Source organism: Heptranchias perlo, unplaced genomic scaffold, assembly GCF_035084215.1.
Source record: "Heptranchias perlo isolate sHepPer1 unplaced genomic scaffold, sHepPer1.hap1 HAP1_SCAFFOLD_409, whole genome shotgun sequence".
Taxonomy (NCBI): domain Eukaryota; kingdom Metazoa; phylum Chordata; class Chondrichthyes; order Hexanchiformes; family Hexanchidae; genus Heptranchias; species Heptranchias perlo.
The window spans coordinates 2,539-19,781 of NW_027139421.1; the positions used below are offsets into that span (position 1 = coordinate 2,539).

Below are 17,243 nucleotides of genomic sequence, written 5' to 3' on the forward strand. Positions count from 1 at the left end.
GCTGTACAATCCTCAGGGAGCGGTGTGTGTGTGTGTGTGTGTGTGTGTGTGGGGGGGGGGGGGGAGAGTCAGACCGAGCTGTACAATCCTCAGGGAGCGGTGTTGGGGGGGGTGGTGGGGAGCGGTGTGTGTGTCGGGGGGGGTGTCCCATCTCGTTCCACCGTCCCTCCAGCTGTCTCGAGCGCCGTTCCCCGTTCGGCGGGTGGATATTCGGCTGCGGAGGCGTCACCGCCCTCACCTGGCTGCCCACGGCCCCCTTGGTGCTCTGCCCGAGGGGTTGGGTCCCACACGGGCTGGGGTGAGAGGGAGAACCAAACAAGGCGAATGTCGTACCTCGCTCACAAACTGCAACAGGAGAATGAGCAGAGCGTCCAACACACCCAGGTCCATCGGTGGGGCAATGAGGACCTGCAACACGGGAGAAATCCACATCTTACTCCAAAAATCACAGATACAGAGAGAGTAAAGCTCCCTCTACACTGTCCCATCAAACACTCCCAGGGCAGGTACAGGGTTAGATACAGAGTAAAGCTCCCTCTACACTGTCCCATCAAACACTCCCAGGGCAGGTACAGGGTGAGATACAGAGTAAAGCTCCCTCTACACTGTCCCATCAAACACTCCCAGGGCAGGTACAGGGTTAGATACAGAGTAAAGCTCCCTCGACACTGTCCCATCAAACACTCCCAGGGCAGGTACAGGGTTAGATACAGAGTAAAGCTCCCTCTCCACTGTCCCATCAAACACTCCCAGGGCAGGTACAGGGTTAGATACAGAGTAAAGCTCCCTCTACACTGTCCCATCAAACACTCCCAGGGCAGGTACAGGGTTAGATACAGAGTAAAGCTCCCTCTACACTGTCCCATCAAACACTCCCAGGGGCAGGTACAGGGTTAGATTCAGAGTAAAGCTCCCTCTGCACTGTCCCATCAAACACTCCCAGGGCAGGTACAGGGTTAGATACAGAGTAAAGCTCCCTCTACACTGTCCCGTCAAACACTCCCAGGGCAGGTACAGGGTTAGATACAGAGTAAAGCTCCCTCTACACTGTCCCGTCAAACACTCCCAGGACAGGTACAGGGTTAGATACAGAGTAAAGCTCCCTCTACACTGTCCCATCAAACACTCCCAGGGCAGGTACAGGGTCAGATACAGAGTAAAGCTCCCTCTACACTGTCCCATCAAACACTCCCAGGGCAGGTACAGGGTCAGATACAGAGTAAAGCTCCCTCTACACTGTCCCATCAAACACTCCCAGGGCAGGTACAGGGTTAGATACAGAGTAAAGCTCCCTCTACACTGTCCCGTCAAACACTCCCAGGGCAGGTACAGGGTTAGATACAGAGTAAAGCTCCCTCTACACTGTCCCATCAAACACTCCCAGGGCAGGTACAGGGTCAGATACAGAGTAAAGCTCCCTCTACACTGTCCCATCAAACTCTCCCAGGGCAGGTACAGGGTTAGATACAGAGTAAAGCTCCCTCTGCACTGTCCCGTCAAACACTCCCAGGACAGGTACAGGGTTAGATACAGAGTAAAGCTCCCTCCACACTGTCCCATCAAACACTCCCAGGGCAGGTACAGGGTAAGATACAGAGTAAAGCTCCCTCTCCACTGTCCCATCAAACACTCCCAGGGCAGGTACAGGGTAAGATACAGAGTAAAGCTCCCTCTCCACTGTCCCATCAAACACTCCCAGGGCAGGTACAGGGTTAGATACAGAGTAAAGCTCCCTCTACACTGTCCCGTCAAACACTCCCAGGGCAGGTATAGGGTTAGATACAGAGTAAAGCTCCCTCTACACTGTCCCATCAAACACTCCTAGGGCAGGTATAGGGTTAGATACAGAGTAAAGCTCCCTCTACACTGTCCCGTCAAACACTCCCAGGGCAGGTATAGGGTTAGATACAGAGTAAAGCTCCCTCTACACTGTCCCATCAAACACTCCCAGGGCAGGTACAGGGTTAGATACAGAGTAAAGCTCCCTCTACACTGTCCCGTCAAACACTCCCAGGGCAGGTATAGGGTTAGATACAGAGTAAAGCTCCCTCCACACTGTCCCGTCAAACACTCCCAGGGCAGGTATAGGGTTAGATACAGAGTAAAGCTCCCTCTACACTGTCCCGTCAAACACTCCCAGGGCAGGTACAGGGTTAGATACAGAGTAAAGCTCCCTCCACACTGTCCCATCAAACACTCCCAGGGCAGGTACAGGGTTAGATACAGAGTAAAGCTCCCTCTACACTGTCCCGTCAAACACTCCCAGGGCAGGTATAGGGTTAGATACAGAGTAAAGCTCCCTCTACACTGTCCCGTCAAACACTCCCAGGGCAGGTACAGGGTTAGATACAGAGTAAAGCTCCCTCTACACTGTCCCATCAAACACTCCCAGGGCAGGTACAGGGTTAGATACAGAGTAAAGCTCCCTCTACACTGTCCCATCAAACACTCCCAGGGCAGGTACAGGGTTAGATACAGAGTAAAGCTCCCTCTGCACTGTCCCATCAAACACTCCCAGGGCAGGTACAGGGTTAGATACAGAGTAAAGCTCCCTCTACACTGTCCCATCAAACACTCCCAGGGCAGGTACAGGGTTAGATACAGAGTAAAGCTCCCTCCACACTGTCCCGTCAAACACTCCCAGGGCAGGTATAGGGTTAGATACAGAGTAAAGCTCCCTCTACACTGTCCCATCAAACACTCCCAGGGCAGGTACAGGGTTAGATACAGAGTAAAGCTCCCTCTGCACTGTCCCGTCAAACACTCCCAGGGCAGGTACAGGGTCAGATACAGAGTAAAGCTCCCTCTACACTGTCCCATCAAACACTCCCAGGGCAGGTACAGGGTTAGATACAGAGTAAAGCTCCCTCTACACTGTCCCATCAAACACTCCCAGGGCAGGTACAGGGTTAGATACAGAGTAAAGCTCACTCGACACTGTCCCATCAAACACTGCCAGGGCAGGTACAGGGTTAGATACAGAGTAAAGCTCCCTCTACACTGTCCCATCAAACACTCCCAGGGCAGGTACAGGGTTAGATACAGAGTAAAGCTCCCTCTACACTGTCCCGTCAAACACTCCCAGGGCAGGTACAGGGTTAGATACAGAGTAAAGCTCCCTCTACACTGTCCCATCAAACACTCCCAGGGCAGGTACAGGGTTAGATACAGAGTAAAGCTCCCTCTACACTGTCCCATCAAACACTCCCAGGGCAGGTACAGGGTTAGATACAGAGTAAAGCTCCCTCTGCACTGTCCCATCAAACACTCCCAGGACAGGTACAGGGTTCGATACAGAGTAAAACTCCCTCCACACTGTCCCGTCAAACACTCCCAGGGCAGGTACAGGGTTAGATACAGAGTAAAGCTCCCCTCTACACTGTCCCATCAAACACTCCCAGGACAGGTACAGGGTTAGATACAGAGTAAAGCTTCCTCCACACTGTCCCGTCAAACACTCCCAGGGCAGGTGCAGGGTTAGATACAGAGTAAAACTCCCTCCACACTGTCCCATCAAACACTCCTAGGGCAGGTACAGGGTTAGATACAGAGTAAAGCTCCCTCTACACTGTCCCGTCAAACACTCCCAGGGCAGGTACAGGGTTAGATACAGAGTAAAGCTCCCTCTACACTGTCCCATCGAACACTCCCAGGGCAGGTACAGGGTTAGATACAGAGTAAAGCTCCCTCGACACTGTCCCATCAAACACTCCCGGGGCAGGTACAGGGTTAGATACAGAGTAAAGCTCCCTCTACACTGTCCCATCAAACACTCCCAGGGCAGGTACAGCGTCAGATACAGAGTAAAGCTCCCTCTACACTGTCCCGTCAAACACTCCCAGGACAGGTACAGGGTTAGATACAGAGTAAAGCTCCCTCTACACTGTCCCATCAAACACTCCCAGGGCAGGTACAGGGTTAGATACAGAGTAAAGCTCCCTCCACACTGTCCCATCAAACACTCCCAGGGCAGGTACAGGGTTAGATACAGAGTAAAGCTCCCTCCACACTGTCCCATCAAACACTCCCAGGGCAGGTACAGCACGGGTTAGATGCAGAGTAAAGCTCTCTGTAATGATTCGGACCCTGTGCTCGTGCCCCTCACTCCCCTTCGGGTGAACCTACCTGTGTGGAAGAGACCAGTGCACTGTGGGCTGCCTGGAGGAAATCTTCAGTCTGAACCTCAACTGGGGAACCACGACTGCTCAGCTGGATCATCGGGAAGGCGGCAGCACTCTGTGGGAGGGGGGAGAGCGGGGGAGGGGGAGAGGGAGAGGGGAGGGGGGGAGAGTGAGAGTGAGAGGGAGGGGGAGAGAGAGAGGGAGGGAGGGAGGATTGGGGAGAGAGAGAGGGGGGAGAGAGCAGGCAGGGGGAGGAGAGAGCAGGCAGGGGGAGGGAGCAAGTGCGGGGAGAGAGAGCAGGCAGGGGGGAGAGAGAGTGAGAGGTTTAGAAGGGGGGGAGAGGGAGGGAGAGAGAGAGAGATTTAGGGAGAGGGTGATAGTGTGAGAAAGAGTGAGAGGTTTAGAGCGAGGGAGAGGGAGACAGAGGGAGAGAGGGGCTTAGGGAGAGAGACAGAGTGGGAGAGTTTTCGAGAGGGAGAGTGAAGGGTTCAGGGAGGGGTGGAGTGAGAGTCAGAGGTTTGGGGGGGGAGAGGGAGGGAGAGAGAGAGAGAGGTTTAGGGAGAGGGGGAGGGAGAGAGAGAGGTTTAGGGAGAGGGGAGGGAGAGAGAGAGGGAGAGTTTTAGAGAGAGGGGGAGAGAGAGAGAGTAGGTTTAGAGACAGAGAGAGAGGAGTTTTAGAGAGGGAGAGTGGAGTTTTAGAGAGAGTGAGGGGTTTAGGGAGAGGTAGAGAGAGAGGGAGAGGTTTGAAGAGAGGGTTAGAGAGACGGAGAGGGAGAGAGAGTGAGAGGTTTAGAGAGTGAAAGGTTTGGAGGGAGGGAGAGAGAGAGTCAGAGGTTTAGGGAGTGGGAGAGAGAGAGAATGAGAGATTTAGGGAGGGGGAGAGAGAGAGAGAGAGAGAGAATGAAAGATTTAGGGAGGGGAGAGAGAGAGAGTGAGAGGTTCAGGGAGGAGGAGAGAGAGTGAGAGGTTTAGGGAGGAGGAGAGAGATAGAGAGAGAAAGAGAGAGAATGGGAGGTTTAGGGAGGGGGAAGAGAGAAAGAGAGAGTGAGAGTGAGAGGTTTAGGGAGAGGTAGAGAGAGAGAGGTTTAGGGAGGGGGATAGAGAGAGAGGTTGAGGGAGGGGGATAGAGAGAGAGGGGTTTAGGGAGAGAGAGGTTTAGGGAGGGGGATAGAGAGAAAGGTTGAGGGAGGGGGATAGAGAGAGAGGTTGAGGGAGGGGGATAGAGAGAGAGGGGTTTAGGGCGGGGGGAGAGAGAGAGGGTGAGCGGTTTTGGAGAGAGAGGATTAAGGAGAGAGAGCAAGACAGAGAGAGAGCGGTTTAGGGAGGGGATAGAGAGAGAGGGGTTTAGGGTGGGGGGAGAGAGAGAGGGTGAGTGGTTTAGGGAGAGAGAGAGGTTTAAGGAGAGAGAGCGAGTTAGAGAGGGGATAGAGAGAGAGAGAGAGGTTTAGGAGGGGATTGAGAGAGCAGAGAGAGAGAGGTTTAGGGAGGGGGGAGAGAGAGAGGTTTTGGGAGGGGGGAGAGAGAGAGAGAGAGAGGTTTAGAGAGGGGATAGAGAGAGAGAGAGAGGTTTAGGAGGGGATAGAGAGAGAGAGGTTTAGGGAGAGAGAGGGAGAGAGTGAGGTTTAGGGAGATAGAGAGAGAGAGAGGTTTAGAGAGGGGATAGAGAGAGAGGTTTAGGGAGAGAGAGGGAGAGAGAGAGGTTTAGGGAGAGAGAGGGAGAGAGAGAGGTTTAGGGAGAGAGGGGAGAGAGAGAGGTTTAGAGAGGAGAGGGAGAGAGAGAGGTTTCGGGAGAGAGAGAGGTTTAGGGAGAGAGGGAGAGAGAGAGGTTTAGGGAGATAGAGAGAGAGGTTTGGGGAGAGAGAGAGGTTCAGGGAGGGGGTTAGAGAGAGAGAGGTTTAGGGAGAGAGAGGGAGAGAGAGAGGTTTAGGGAGAGAGAGGGAGAGAGAGAGGTTTAGGGAGAGAGGGAGAGAGAGAGGTTTAGGGAGATAGAGAGAGAGAGAGAGGTTTAGGGAGATAGAGAGAGAGGTTTGGGGAGAGAGAGAGGTTTAGGGAGGGGGTTAGAGAGAGAGAGGTTTAGGGAGAGAGAGGGAGAGAGAGAGGTTTAGGGAGAGAGAGGGAGAGAGAGAGGTTTAGGGAGATAGAGAGAGAGAGAGTGAGAGAGAGGTTTAGGGAGATAGAGAGAGAGGTTTGGGGAGAGAGAGAGGTTTAGGGAGGGGGTTAGAGAGAGAGAGAGGTTTAGGGAGAGAGAGGGAGAGAGAGAGGTTTAGGGAGAGAGAGAGGTTTAGGGAGAGAGGGAGAGAGAGAGAGGTTTAGGGAGATAGAGAGAGAGAGAGAGAGAGAGGTTTAGAGAGAGAGGGAGAGAGAGAGGTTTAGGGAGAGAGGGAGAGAGAGAGGTTTAGGGAGATAGAGAGAGAGAGAGAGAGAGAGGTTTAGAGAGGGGGTTAGAGAGAGAGGTTTAGGGAGAGAGAGGGAGAGAGAGAGGTTTGGAGAGGGATAGAGAGAGAGGTTTAGGGAGAGAGAGGGAGAGAGAGAGGTTTAGGGAGGGGATAGAGAGAGAGGTTGAGGAGAGAGAGGTTTAGGGAGAGAGAGGGAGAGAGAGAGGTTTAGGGAGGGGGAAGAGAGAGTGAGAGGTTTTGGGAGGGGGGAGAGAGAGAGAGAGAGAGGTTTAGGGAGGGGGGAGAGAGAGAGAGAGAGGTTTGGGGAGGGAGAGAGAAAAATACTTTTTTCAAGTGCAGTCATGTGCACATCAAGATCCCACAAACAGCAATGCGACAATGATCAGATAATCTGTTTTTTTTAGTGATGTTGGTTGAGGGATGAAAATTGGCCCCAGGACACTGGGGAGAACTCCCCCCTGCTCTTCTTCCAATAGTGGCCGTGGGATTTTTTAGGTCCATCTGAGAGGGCAGACGAGGCCCTCGGTTTAACGTCTGATCCGAAAGATGGCACCTCTGACAGTGCAGCGCTCCCTCAGTACTGACCCTCCGACAGTGCGGCGCTCCCTCAGTACTGACCCTCCGACAGTGCGGTGCTCCCTCAGTACTGACCCTCCGACAGTGCAGCGCTCCCTCAGTACTGTCCCTCCGACAGCGCGGCGCTCCCTCAGTACTGACCCTCCGACAGTGCGGCGCTCCCTCAGTACTGACCCTCCGACAGTGCGGCGCTCCCTCAGTACTGACCCTCCGACAGTGCGGCGCTCCCTCAGTACTGTCCCTCCAACAGTGCGGCGCTCCCTCAGTACTGACCCTCCGACAGTGCGGCGCTCCCTCAGTTCTGACCCTCCGACAGTGCGGCGCTCCCTCAGTACTGACCCTCCGACAGTGCGGCGCTCCCTCAGTACTGACCCTCCGACAGTGCGGCGCTCCCTTAGTACTGACCCTCCGACAGTGTGGCGCTCCCTCAGTACTGACCCTCCGACAGTGCGGCGCTCCCTCAGTACTGACCCCCTGACAGTGCGGCGCTCCCTCAGTACTGACCCCCTGACAGTGCAGCGCTCCCTCAGTACTGACCCTCCGACAGTGCAGTGCTCCCTCAGTACTGACCCTCCGACAGTGCAGTGCTCCCTCAGTACTGACCCTCCGACAGTGCTGCGCTCCCTCAGTACTGACCCTCCGACAGTGCAGCGCTCCCTCAGTACTGACCCTCCGACAGTGCAGCGCTCCCTCAGTACTGACCCTCCGACAGTGCAGTGCTCCCTCAGTACTGACCCTCCGACAGTGCAGCGCTCCCTCAGTACTGACCCTCCGACAGTGCAGTGCTCCCTCAGTACTGACCCTCCGACAGTGCAGCGTTCCCTCAGTACTGACCCTGCCACAGTGCGGCGCTCCCTCAGTACTGACCCCCTGACAGTGCAGTGCTCCCCTCAGTACTGACCCTCCGACAGTGCAGCGCTCCCTCAGTACTGACCCTCCGACAGTCCAATGCTCCCTCAGTACTGACCCTCCGACAGTGCAGCGTTCCCTCAGTACTGACCCTGCCACAGTGCAGCGCTCCCTCAGTACTGACCCTCCGACAGTGCAGTGCTCCCTCAGTACTGACCCTCCGACAGTGCAGCGTTCCCTCAGTACTGACCCCCTGACAGTGCAGTGCTTCCCTCAGTACTGACCCTCCGACAGTGCAGCGTTCCCTCAGTAGTGACCATCCGACAGTGCAGTGCTCCCTCAGTACTGACCCTCCGACAGTGCAGCGCTCCCTCAGTACTGACCCTCCGACAGTGCAGCGCTCCCTCAGTATTGACCCTCCGACAGTGCAGAGCTCCCCTCAGTACTGACCCTCCGACAGTGCAGCGTTCCCTCAGTACTGACCCTCCGACAGTGCAGCGCTCCCTCAGTACTGACCCTCCGACAGTGCAGCGCTCCCTCAGTACTGACCCTCCGACAGTGCAGTGCTCCCTCAGTACTGACCCTCTGACAGTGCAGTGCTCCCTCAGTACTGACCCTCCGACAGTGCAGTGCTCCCTCAGTACTGACCCTCCGACAGTGCAGCGCTCCCTCAGTACTGGGAGAGTTGGCCTGGATTACGAGGCTCGAGTCTCTCGGGGATGTGGGGTTCGAACCCACGACCTCCCGACTCAGAGGGGAGAGAGTGAGACGGAGTGAGCCAAGCTGCCACTCCCACCAGGGGATCCTCCCCGCCCCTGTCCATGACTCCCCTCCCCCTGTGACCGCGAGGAGCAGTGTACTGGACGCTGATCACACTCTCCCAGGGAGCGAGCGGGCCGGTTGTACTTACAGTGTGAGCGGCGGTGGGTGACTGCAGGAAGATCGAGGTGATGATCCCGACCGACTGCTCCAGCCTGAAACCAAGAGAGACACAGTGAGGTCCTGAGGGCGCCCCGCGGGGACTCCGAGCCCTGAGGGGGCCCAGTGGGGACTCCAGACCCTGAGGGGGCCCAGTGGGGGCACCGGGCCCCTCCACTCTCCCTGGCTCTTCAGGTTAAAACTTCCCCTGTGAATTCCCCCCCTCCCCTTGAGGGCACGGACTCACGGCCGGGGTCCATTCCACCAGGTGCCTCCCGCACCACATCCACAGGGGAGCTTCGACAGTGAGTGTTATTCAACTGTGAGGGGCATCGGATTCTGGTCACACACACACAGAGAGGTTCTGGACACCACATTATCATTGTTGGTACAGCACAGGAGGCCTTTCGGCCCATCGTGCCTGTGCCTGCTCTTTGAAAGAGCTATCCAATTTGAAAGTCCAACTACCCTCTGCTCTTTCCTCATGGCCCTGCAATTTTTTTCCCTTCAAATATTCATCTAACTCCCCTTTTGAAAGTTATCAATGAATCAGCTTCCACTGCCCTTTCAGGCAGTGAATTCCAGATCATCACAACTCGCTGCGTAAAAAAATGTTTCCTCATGTCGCCTCTGGTTCTATTGTCGATTACCGTCAATCTGAGATAGATAGCTTTTTGGCAACCAAAGGTATTAAGGGATATGGGCCAAAGGCAGGTATATGGAGTTAGATCACAGATCAGCCATGAATTATCAAATGGCGGAGCAGGAAAGAGGGGCTGAATGGCCTACTCCTGTTCCTATGTTCCTCTGGTTCCCGACCCTTCTGCCACTGGAAACAGTTTCTCCTGATTTACTCTGTCAAAACCCCTCATGATTTTGAACAGGTCTATTAAATCTCCCCTTAACCTTCTCTGCTTTGAGGAGAACAATCCCAGCTTCTCCAGTCTCTCCACATAAACTGAAGTCCCTCATCCCTGGGACCATTCTAGTAAATCTCCTCTGCACCCTCTCTAAGGCCTTGACATCCTTCCTAAAGTGTGGTGCCCCGAATCGAACACAATACTCCAGCTGAGGCCTAACCAGTAATTTATAAAGGTTTAGCATAACTTCCTTGCTTTTGTACTCTATGCCTCGATTAATAAAGCCCAGGATCCCGTATGCTTTTTTAACAATCTTCTCAATTTGTCCTGCCACCTTGAAAAGATTTTGTACATTCACCCCCAGGTCTCTGTTCCTGCAACCGATTTAAAATTGTACCATTTAGTTTATATTGCCTCTCCTCATTCTTCAGAACAAAATGTATCACTTCACACTTCACTGTGTTAAATTTCATCTGCCATGTGTCTACCCATTTCACCAGTCTGTCTCTGTCCTCCTGAAGTCTGTTACTATCCTCCACATTGTTTACTACATTTCCAAGTTTCGTGTCACCTGCAAACTTTGAAATTATACCCCAGTCCAGGTCATTAATATATATCAGAAAGAGCAGTGGTCCTAATACTGACCCCTGGGGAACACCACTGTAAACTTCCCTCCAGTCTGAAAAACAACCGTTCACCAATACTCTCTGCTTTCTGACCCTTAGCCAATTTTGTATCCATGCTGCAACTGTCCCTTTAATCCCATGGGCTTTAATTTTGCTAACAAGTCTATTATGTGATGCTTTATCAAACGCCTTGTGAAAGTCCATATACACAACATCAACCGCACTCCCCTCATCAACCCTCTCCGTTACTTCATCAAAGAACTCAATCAAGTTAGTCAAACACGATTTCCCTTTAACAAATCCATGCTGACTTTCATTTATTAGCCCAGACTTTTCCAAGTGCCAATTTATTTTGTCCTGGATTATTGTCTCTAAATGTTTCCCCATCACCGATGTTAGGCTGATGGGCCTGTAATTACCAGGTTTATCCCTCCAGGAAAATGCTGGAATTAATTATTAAGGAAGTGGTAACAGGGCACTTAGAAAATCATAATATGATTAGGCAGAGTCAACATGGTTTAATGAGAGGGAAATCGTGTTTGATAAATTTATTAGAGTTTTTTGAGGATGTAACTAGCAGGGTAGATAAAGGGGAACCAGTGGGTGTGGTATATTTGGATTTTCAAAAGGCATTCGATAAGGTGCCACATAAAAGGTTGTTACACCAGATAAGGGCTCATGGGATTGGGGGTAATATATTAGCATGGATAGAGGATTGGTTAACGGACAGAAAACAGAGAGTAGGGATAAACGGGTCATTCTCAGGTTGGCAGGCTGTAACTAGTGGGGTGTCGCAGGGATCAGTGCTCGGGCCTCAGCTATTTACAATCTATATTAATGACTTAGATAAAGGGACCGAGTGTAATGTATCCAAGTTTGCTGATGATACAAAGTTAGGTGGGAAAGTAAGCTGTGAGGAGGACACAAAGAGTCTGCAAAGGGATATAGACAGGTTGAGTGAGTGGGTGAGAAGGTATCAGATGGAGCAAAATGTGGGGAAATGTGAGGTTATTCACTTTGGCAGGAAGAATAGAAAAACAGAATATTTTTTAAATGGTGAGAAATTAATAAATGTTGGTATTCAGAGGGATTTGGGTGTCCTCATACAAGAAACACAAAAAGTTAGTATGCAGATACAGCAAGTAAATCATGTTGGCCTTTATTGCAAGGGGGTTGGAGTACAAGAGCAGGGAAGTCTTGCTGCAATTGCACAGGGTTTTGGTGAGACCTCACCTGGAGTACTGTGTACAGTTTTGGTCTCCTTATCTAAGGGAGGATATACTCGCCTTAGAGGGGGTGCAACGAAGGTTCACTAGATTGATTCCTGGGATGAGAGGGTTGTCCTATGAGGAGAGGTTGAGTAGAATGGGCCTATACTCTCTGGAGTTTAGGAGAATGAGAGGTGACCTCATTGAAACATATAAGATTCTGAGGGGGCTTCACAGGGTAGATGCTGAGAGATTGTTTCCCCCGTCTGGAGAGGCTCGAACTAGGGGACATAGTCTTCGGATAAGGGGTCGGCCATTCAAGACTGAGATGAGGAGGAATTTCTTCACTCAGGGGGTGCTGAATCTTTGGAATTCTCTCCCCCAGAGGGCTGTGATGCTCAGTCATTGAATATATTCAAGACTGAGATCGATAGATTTTTGGACTCTCGGGGAATCAAGGGATACGGGGATCGGGGGGGAAAGTGGAGTTGAGGTCGAAGATCAGCCATGATCTGATTGAATGGTGCAGCAGGATCGAGGGGCCGAATGGCCTCTTCCTGACCTTATGACTCCGAGAGGGGATCAGTTCAAGCGGTAACCCCTCCCACCTCTTCTTCGGGGGACACTGCAAATATACGACAGACCGTGAGCATTAAGGTCAAGAACTCACTGCTCGGGGACTCGGTCCAGCTGGATGACGAGCAACGACAAGAGGTAAAGAGTCAGCTCCACCGCCTGGGAATGGACAGGATCCTGAGGAGAAATCTGGAGGGCAAAGAGAAAGAAGGCATGTTATACACAGAGGGGGAAAGGACAGTGTATCCAACGCAATGTGAGACCCGGTCCCAGAGGGGGAAAGGACAGTGTATCTAACGCACTGTGAGACCCGGTCCCAGAGGGGGAAAGGACAGTGTATCTAATACACTGTGAGACCCGGTCCCAGAGGGGGAAAGGACTGTGTATCAAACGCACTGTGAGACCCGGTCCCAGAGGGGGAAAGGACAGTGTATCTAACACACTGTGAGACCCGGTCCCAGAGAGGGAAAGGACAGTGTATCAAACGCAATGTGAGACCCGGTCCCAGAGGGGGAAAGGACAGTGTATCAAACGCAATGTGAGACCCGGTCCCAGAGGGGGAAAGGACAGTGTATCTAACACACTGTGAGACCCGGTCCCAGAGGGGGAAAGGACAGTGTATCTAACACACTGTGAGACCCGGTCCCAGAGGGGGAAAGGACAGTGTATCTCACGCACTGTGTCACCCGGTCCCAGAGGGGGAAAGGACAGTGTATCTAACACACTGTGAGACCCGGTCCCAGAGGGGGAAAGGACAGTGTATCTCACGCACTGTGAGACCCGGTCCCAGAGGGGGAAAGGACGGTGTATCTAATACACTGTGAGACCCGGTCCCAGAGGGGGAAAGGACAGTGTATCTCACGCACTGTGTCACCCGGTCCCAGAGGGGGAAAGGACAGTGTATCCAATACACTGTGAGACCCGGTCCCAGAGGGGGAAAATGACAGTGTATCTGACACACTGTGAGACCCGGTCCCAGAGGGGGAAAGGACAGTGTATCTAACACACTGTGAGACCCGGTCCCAGAGGGGGAAAGGACAGTGTATCTAACGCACTGTGAGACCCGGTCCCAGAGGGGGAAAGGACAGTGTATCTAACACACTGTGACACCCGGTCCCAGAGGGGGAAAGGACAATGTATCTAATACGGTAGCATAGTGGTTATGTTACTGGGCTAGTAATCCAGAGGCCTGGGCTAGTAATCCAGAGGCCTGGACTAAAATCCAGAGTCATGAGTTCAAATCCCGCCACGGCAGCTGGCGAATTTAAATTCAATTCAATTAAATTCAATTAATTAATTAAATTCAATTAATTAAATAAAAATCTGGAATTAAAATACTAGTATCAGAATTGATGGCCATGAAACTACCGGATTGTCGTAAAAACCCATCTGGTTCACTAATGTCCTTTCGGGAAGGAAGCCTGCCGCCCTTACCCGGTCTGGCCTATATGTGACTCCAGACCCACAGCAATGTGGTTGATTCTTAATTGCCCTCTGAAATGGCCCAGCAAGCCACTCAGTTGTAAAATCTCGCTACGAAAAGTCATAATAAGAATAAAACCAGACGGACCACCCGGCATCAGACCACGAGGCACCGGACACGACAACGGCAAAACACCAAGCCCAGTCGACCCTGCAAGGTCCTCCTTACTAACATCTGGGGACTTGTGCCAAAATTGGGAGAGCTGTCCCACAGACTAGTCAAGCAACAGCCTGACATAGCCATACTCACAGAATCATACCTTTCAGCCAACGTCCCAGACTCTTCCATCACCATCCCTGGGTATGTCCTGTCCCACCGGCAGGACAGACCCACCAGAGGTGGCGGTACAGTGATATACAGTCAGGAGGGAGTGGCCCTGGGAGTCCTCAACATTGACTCTGGACCCCATGAAATCTCATGGCATCAGGTCAAACATGGGCAAGGAAACCTCCTGCTGATTACCACCTACCGTCCTCCCTCAGCTGATGAATCAGTCCTCCTCCATGTTGAGCACCACTTGGAGGAAGCACTGAGGGTAGCAAGGGCACAAAATGTACTCTGGGTGGGGGACTTCAATGTCCATCACCAAGAGTGGCTCGGTAGCACCACTACTGACCGAGCTGGCCGAGTCCTGAAGGACATAGCTGCTAGACTGGGCCTGCGGCAGGTGGTGAACGAACCAACACGAGGGAAAAACTTACTTGACCTCGTCCTCACCAACCTACCTGTCGCAAATGCATCTGTCCATGACAGTACTGGTAGGAGTGACCACCGCACAGTCCTCATGGAGACGAAGTCCCGTCTTCGCACTGAGGACACCATCCAACGTGTTGTGTGGCACTACCACCGTGCTAAATGGGATAGATTCAGAACAGATCTAGCAGCTCAAAACTGGGCATCCATGAGGCGCTGTGGGCCATCAGCAGCAGCAGAATTGTATTCCAGCACAATCTGTAACCTCATGGCCCGGCATATTCCTCACTCTACCATTACCAACAAGCCAGGGGATCAACCCTGGTTCAATGAGGAGTGTAGAAGAGCATGCCTGGAGCAGCACCAGGCGTACCTAAAAATGAGGTGCCAACCTGGTGAAGCTACAACTCAGGACTACATGCATGCTAAACAGCGGAAGCAACATGCTATAGACAGAGCTAAGCGATTCCACAACCAACGGATCAGATCAAAGCTCTGCAGTCCTGCCACATCCAGTCGTGAATGGTGGTGGACAATTAAACAACTAACGGGAGGAGGAGGCTCTGCAAACATCCCCATTCTCAATGATGGCGGAGTCCAGCACGTGAGTGCAAAAGACAAGGCTGAAGCGTTTGCAACCATCTTCAGCCAGAAGTGCCGAGTGGATAATCCATCTCAGCCTCCTCCCGATATCCCCACCATCACGGAAGCCAGTCTTCGGCCAATTCGATTCACTCCACGTGATATCAAGAAACGGCTGAGTGCACTGGATACAGCAAAGGCTATGGGCCCCGACAACATCCCAGCTGTGGTGCTGAAGACTTGTGCTCCAGAACTAGTTGCGCCTCTAGCCAAGCTGTTCCAATACAGCTACAACACTGGCATCCACCCGACAATGTGGAAAATTGCCCAGGTATGTCCTGTCCACAAAAAGCAGGACAAATCCAATCCGGCCAATTACCGCCCCATCAGTCTACTCTCAATCATCAGCAAAGTGATGGAAGGTGTCGTCGACAGTGCTATCAAGCGGCACTTACTCACCAATAACCTGCTCACCGATGCTCAGTTTGGGTTCCGCCAGGACCACTCGGCTCCAGACCTCATTACAGCCTTGGTCCAAACATGGACAAAAGAGCTGAATTCCAGAGGTGAGGTGAGAGTGACTGCCCTTGACATCAAGGCAGCATTTGACCGAGTGTGGCACCAAGGAGCCCTAGTAAAATTGAAGTCAATGGGAATCAGGGGGAAAACTCTCCAGTGGCTGGAGTCATACCTAGCACAAAGGAAGATGGTAGTGGTTGTTGGAGGCCAAGCATCTCAGCCCCAGGGCATTGCTGCAGGAGTTCCTCAGGGCAGTGTCCTAGGCCCAACCAACTTCAGCTGCTTCATCAATGACCTTCCCTCCATCATAAGGTCAGAAATGGGGATGTTCGCTGATGACTGCACAGTGTTCAGTTCCATTCGCAACCCCTCAGATAATGAAGCAGTCCAAGTCCGCATGCAGCAAGACCTGGACAACATCCAGGCTTGGGCTGATAAGTGGCAAGTAACATTCGCGCCAGATAAGTGCCAGGCAATGACCATCTCCAACAAGAGAGAGTCTAACCACCTCCCCTTGACATTCAACGGCATTACCATCGCCGAATCCCCAACCATCAACATCCTGGGGGTTACCATTGACCAGAAACTTAACTGGACCAGCCATATAAATACTGTGGCTACGAGAGCAGGTCAGAGGCTGGGTATTCTGCGGCGAGTGACTCACCTCCTGACTCCCCAAAGCCTTTCCACCATCCACAAGGCACAAGTCAGGAGTGTGATGGAATACTCTCCACTTGCCTGGATGAGTGCAGCTCCAACAACACTCAAGAAGCTCGACACCATCCAAGATAAAGCAGCCCGCTTGATTGGCACCCCATCCACCACCCTAAACATTCACTCCCTTCACCACCGGCGCACTGTGGCTGCAGTGTGGACCATCCACAGGATGCACTGCAGCAACTCGCCAAGGCTTCTTCGACAGCACCTCCCAAACCCGCGACCTCTACCACCTAGAAGGACAAGAGCAGCAGGCACATGGGAACAACACCACCTGCACGTTCCCCTCCAAGTCACACACCATCCCGACTGGGAAATATATCGCCGTTCCTTCATTGTCGCTGGGTCAAAATCCTGGAACTCCCTTCCTAACAGCACTGTGGGAGAACCTTCACCACATGGACTGCAGCGGTTCAAGAAGGCGGCTCACCACCACCTTCTCAAGGGCAATTAGGGATGGGCAATAAATGCCGGCCTTGCCAGCGACGCCCACATCCCGTGAACGAATAAAAAAAAAATAAAAAAAACACCCGGTCCGAGAGGGGGAAAGGACAGTGTATCCAATACACTGTGAGACCCGGTCCCAGAAGGGGAATGGACAGTGTATCCAGCGCACTGTGACACTCTATCCCAGAGGGGGAAAGGAAAGTGTATCCAGCGCACTGTGACACTCTATCCCAGAGGGGGAAAGGACAGTGTATCTAACGCACTGTGAGACCCGGTCCCAGAGGGGGAAAGGACAGTGTATCTAATGCACTGTAAGACCTGGTCCCCGAGGGGGAAAGGACAGTGTATCCAACACACTGTGAGACCCGGTCCCAGAGGGGGAAAGGACAGTGTATCTAACGCACTGTGAGACCCGGTCCCAGAGGGGGAAAGGACAGTGTATCTAACACACTGTGAGACCCGGTCCCAGAGGGGGAAAGGACAGTGTATCTAATACACTGTGAGACCCGGTCCCAGAGGGGGAAAGGACAGTGTATCTAACACACTGTGAGACCCGGTCCCAGAGGGGGAAAGGACAGTGTATCTAATACACTGTGAGACCCGGTCCCAGAGGGGGAAAGGACAGTGTGTCTAACGCACTGTGAGACCCGGTCCCAGAGGGGGAAAGGACAGT

General features: G+C 52.7%; 1 protein-coding gene across 1 annotated transcript in view; it reads right to left on the bottom strand.

The window, feature by feature from the left end:
- Positions 1-333: 333 nt before the first annotated feature.
- The window catches only part of LOC137312256 (serine/threonine-protein kinase 36-like), a gene marked incomplete at its 3' end in the record, with an annotated part of 210,176 nt that continues 193,266 nt past the window's right edge, over positions 334-17,243 (bottom strand). The window contains exons 16-19 of the mRNA XM_067978874.1: positions 12,224-12,318; positions 8,852-8,915; positions 4,126-4,236; positions 334-408 (exon numbers count right to left, since the gene is read on the bottom strand). Of these exons, the coding sequence (XP_067834975.1) occupies positions 334-408; positions 4,126-4,236; positions 8,852-8,915; positions 12,224-12,318 (345 nt within the window). The remainder of the gene's footprint in view (positions 409-4,125; positions 4,237-8,851; positions 8,916-12,223; positions 12,319-17,243) is intronic.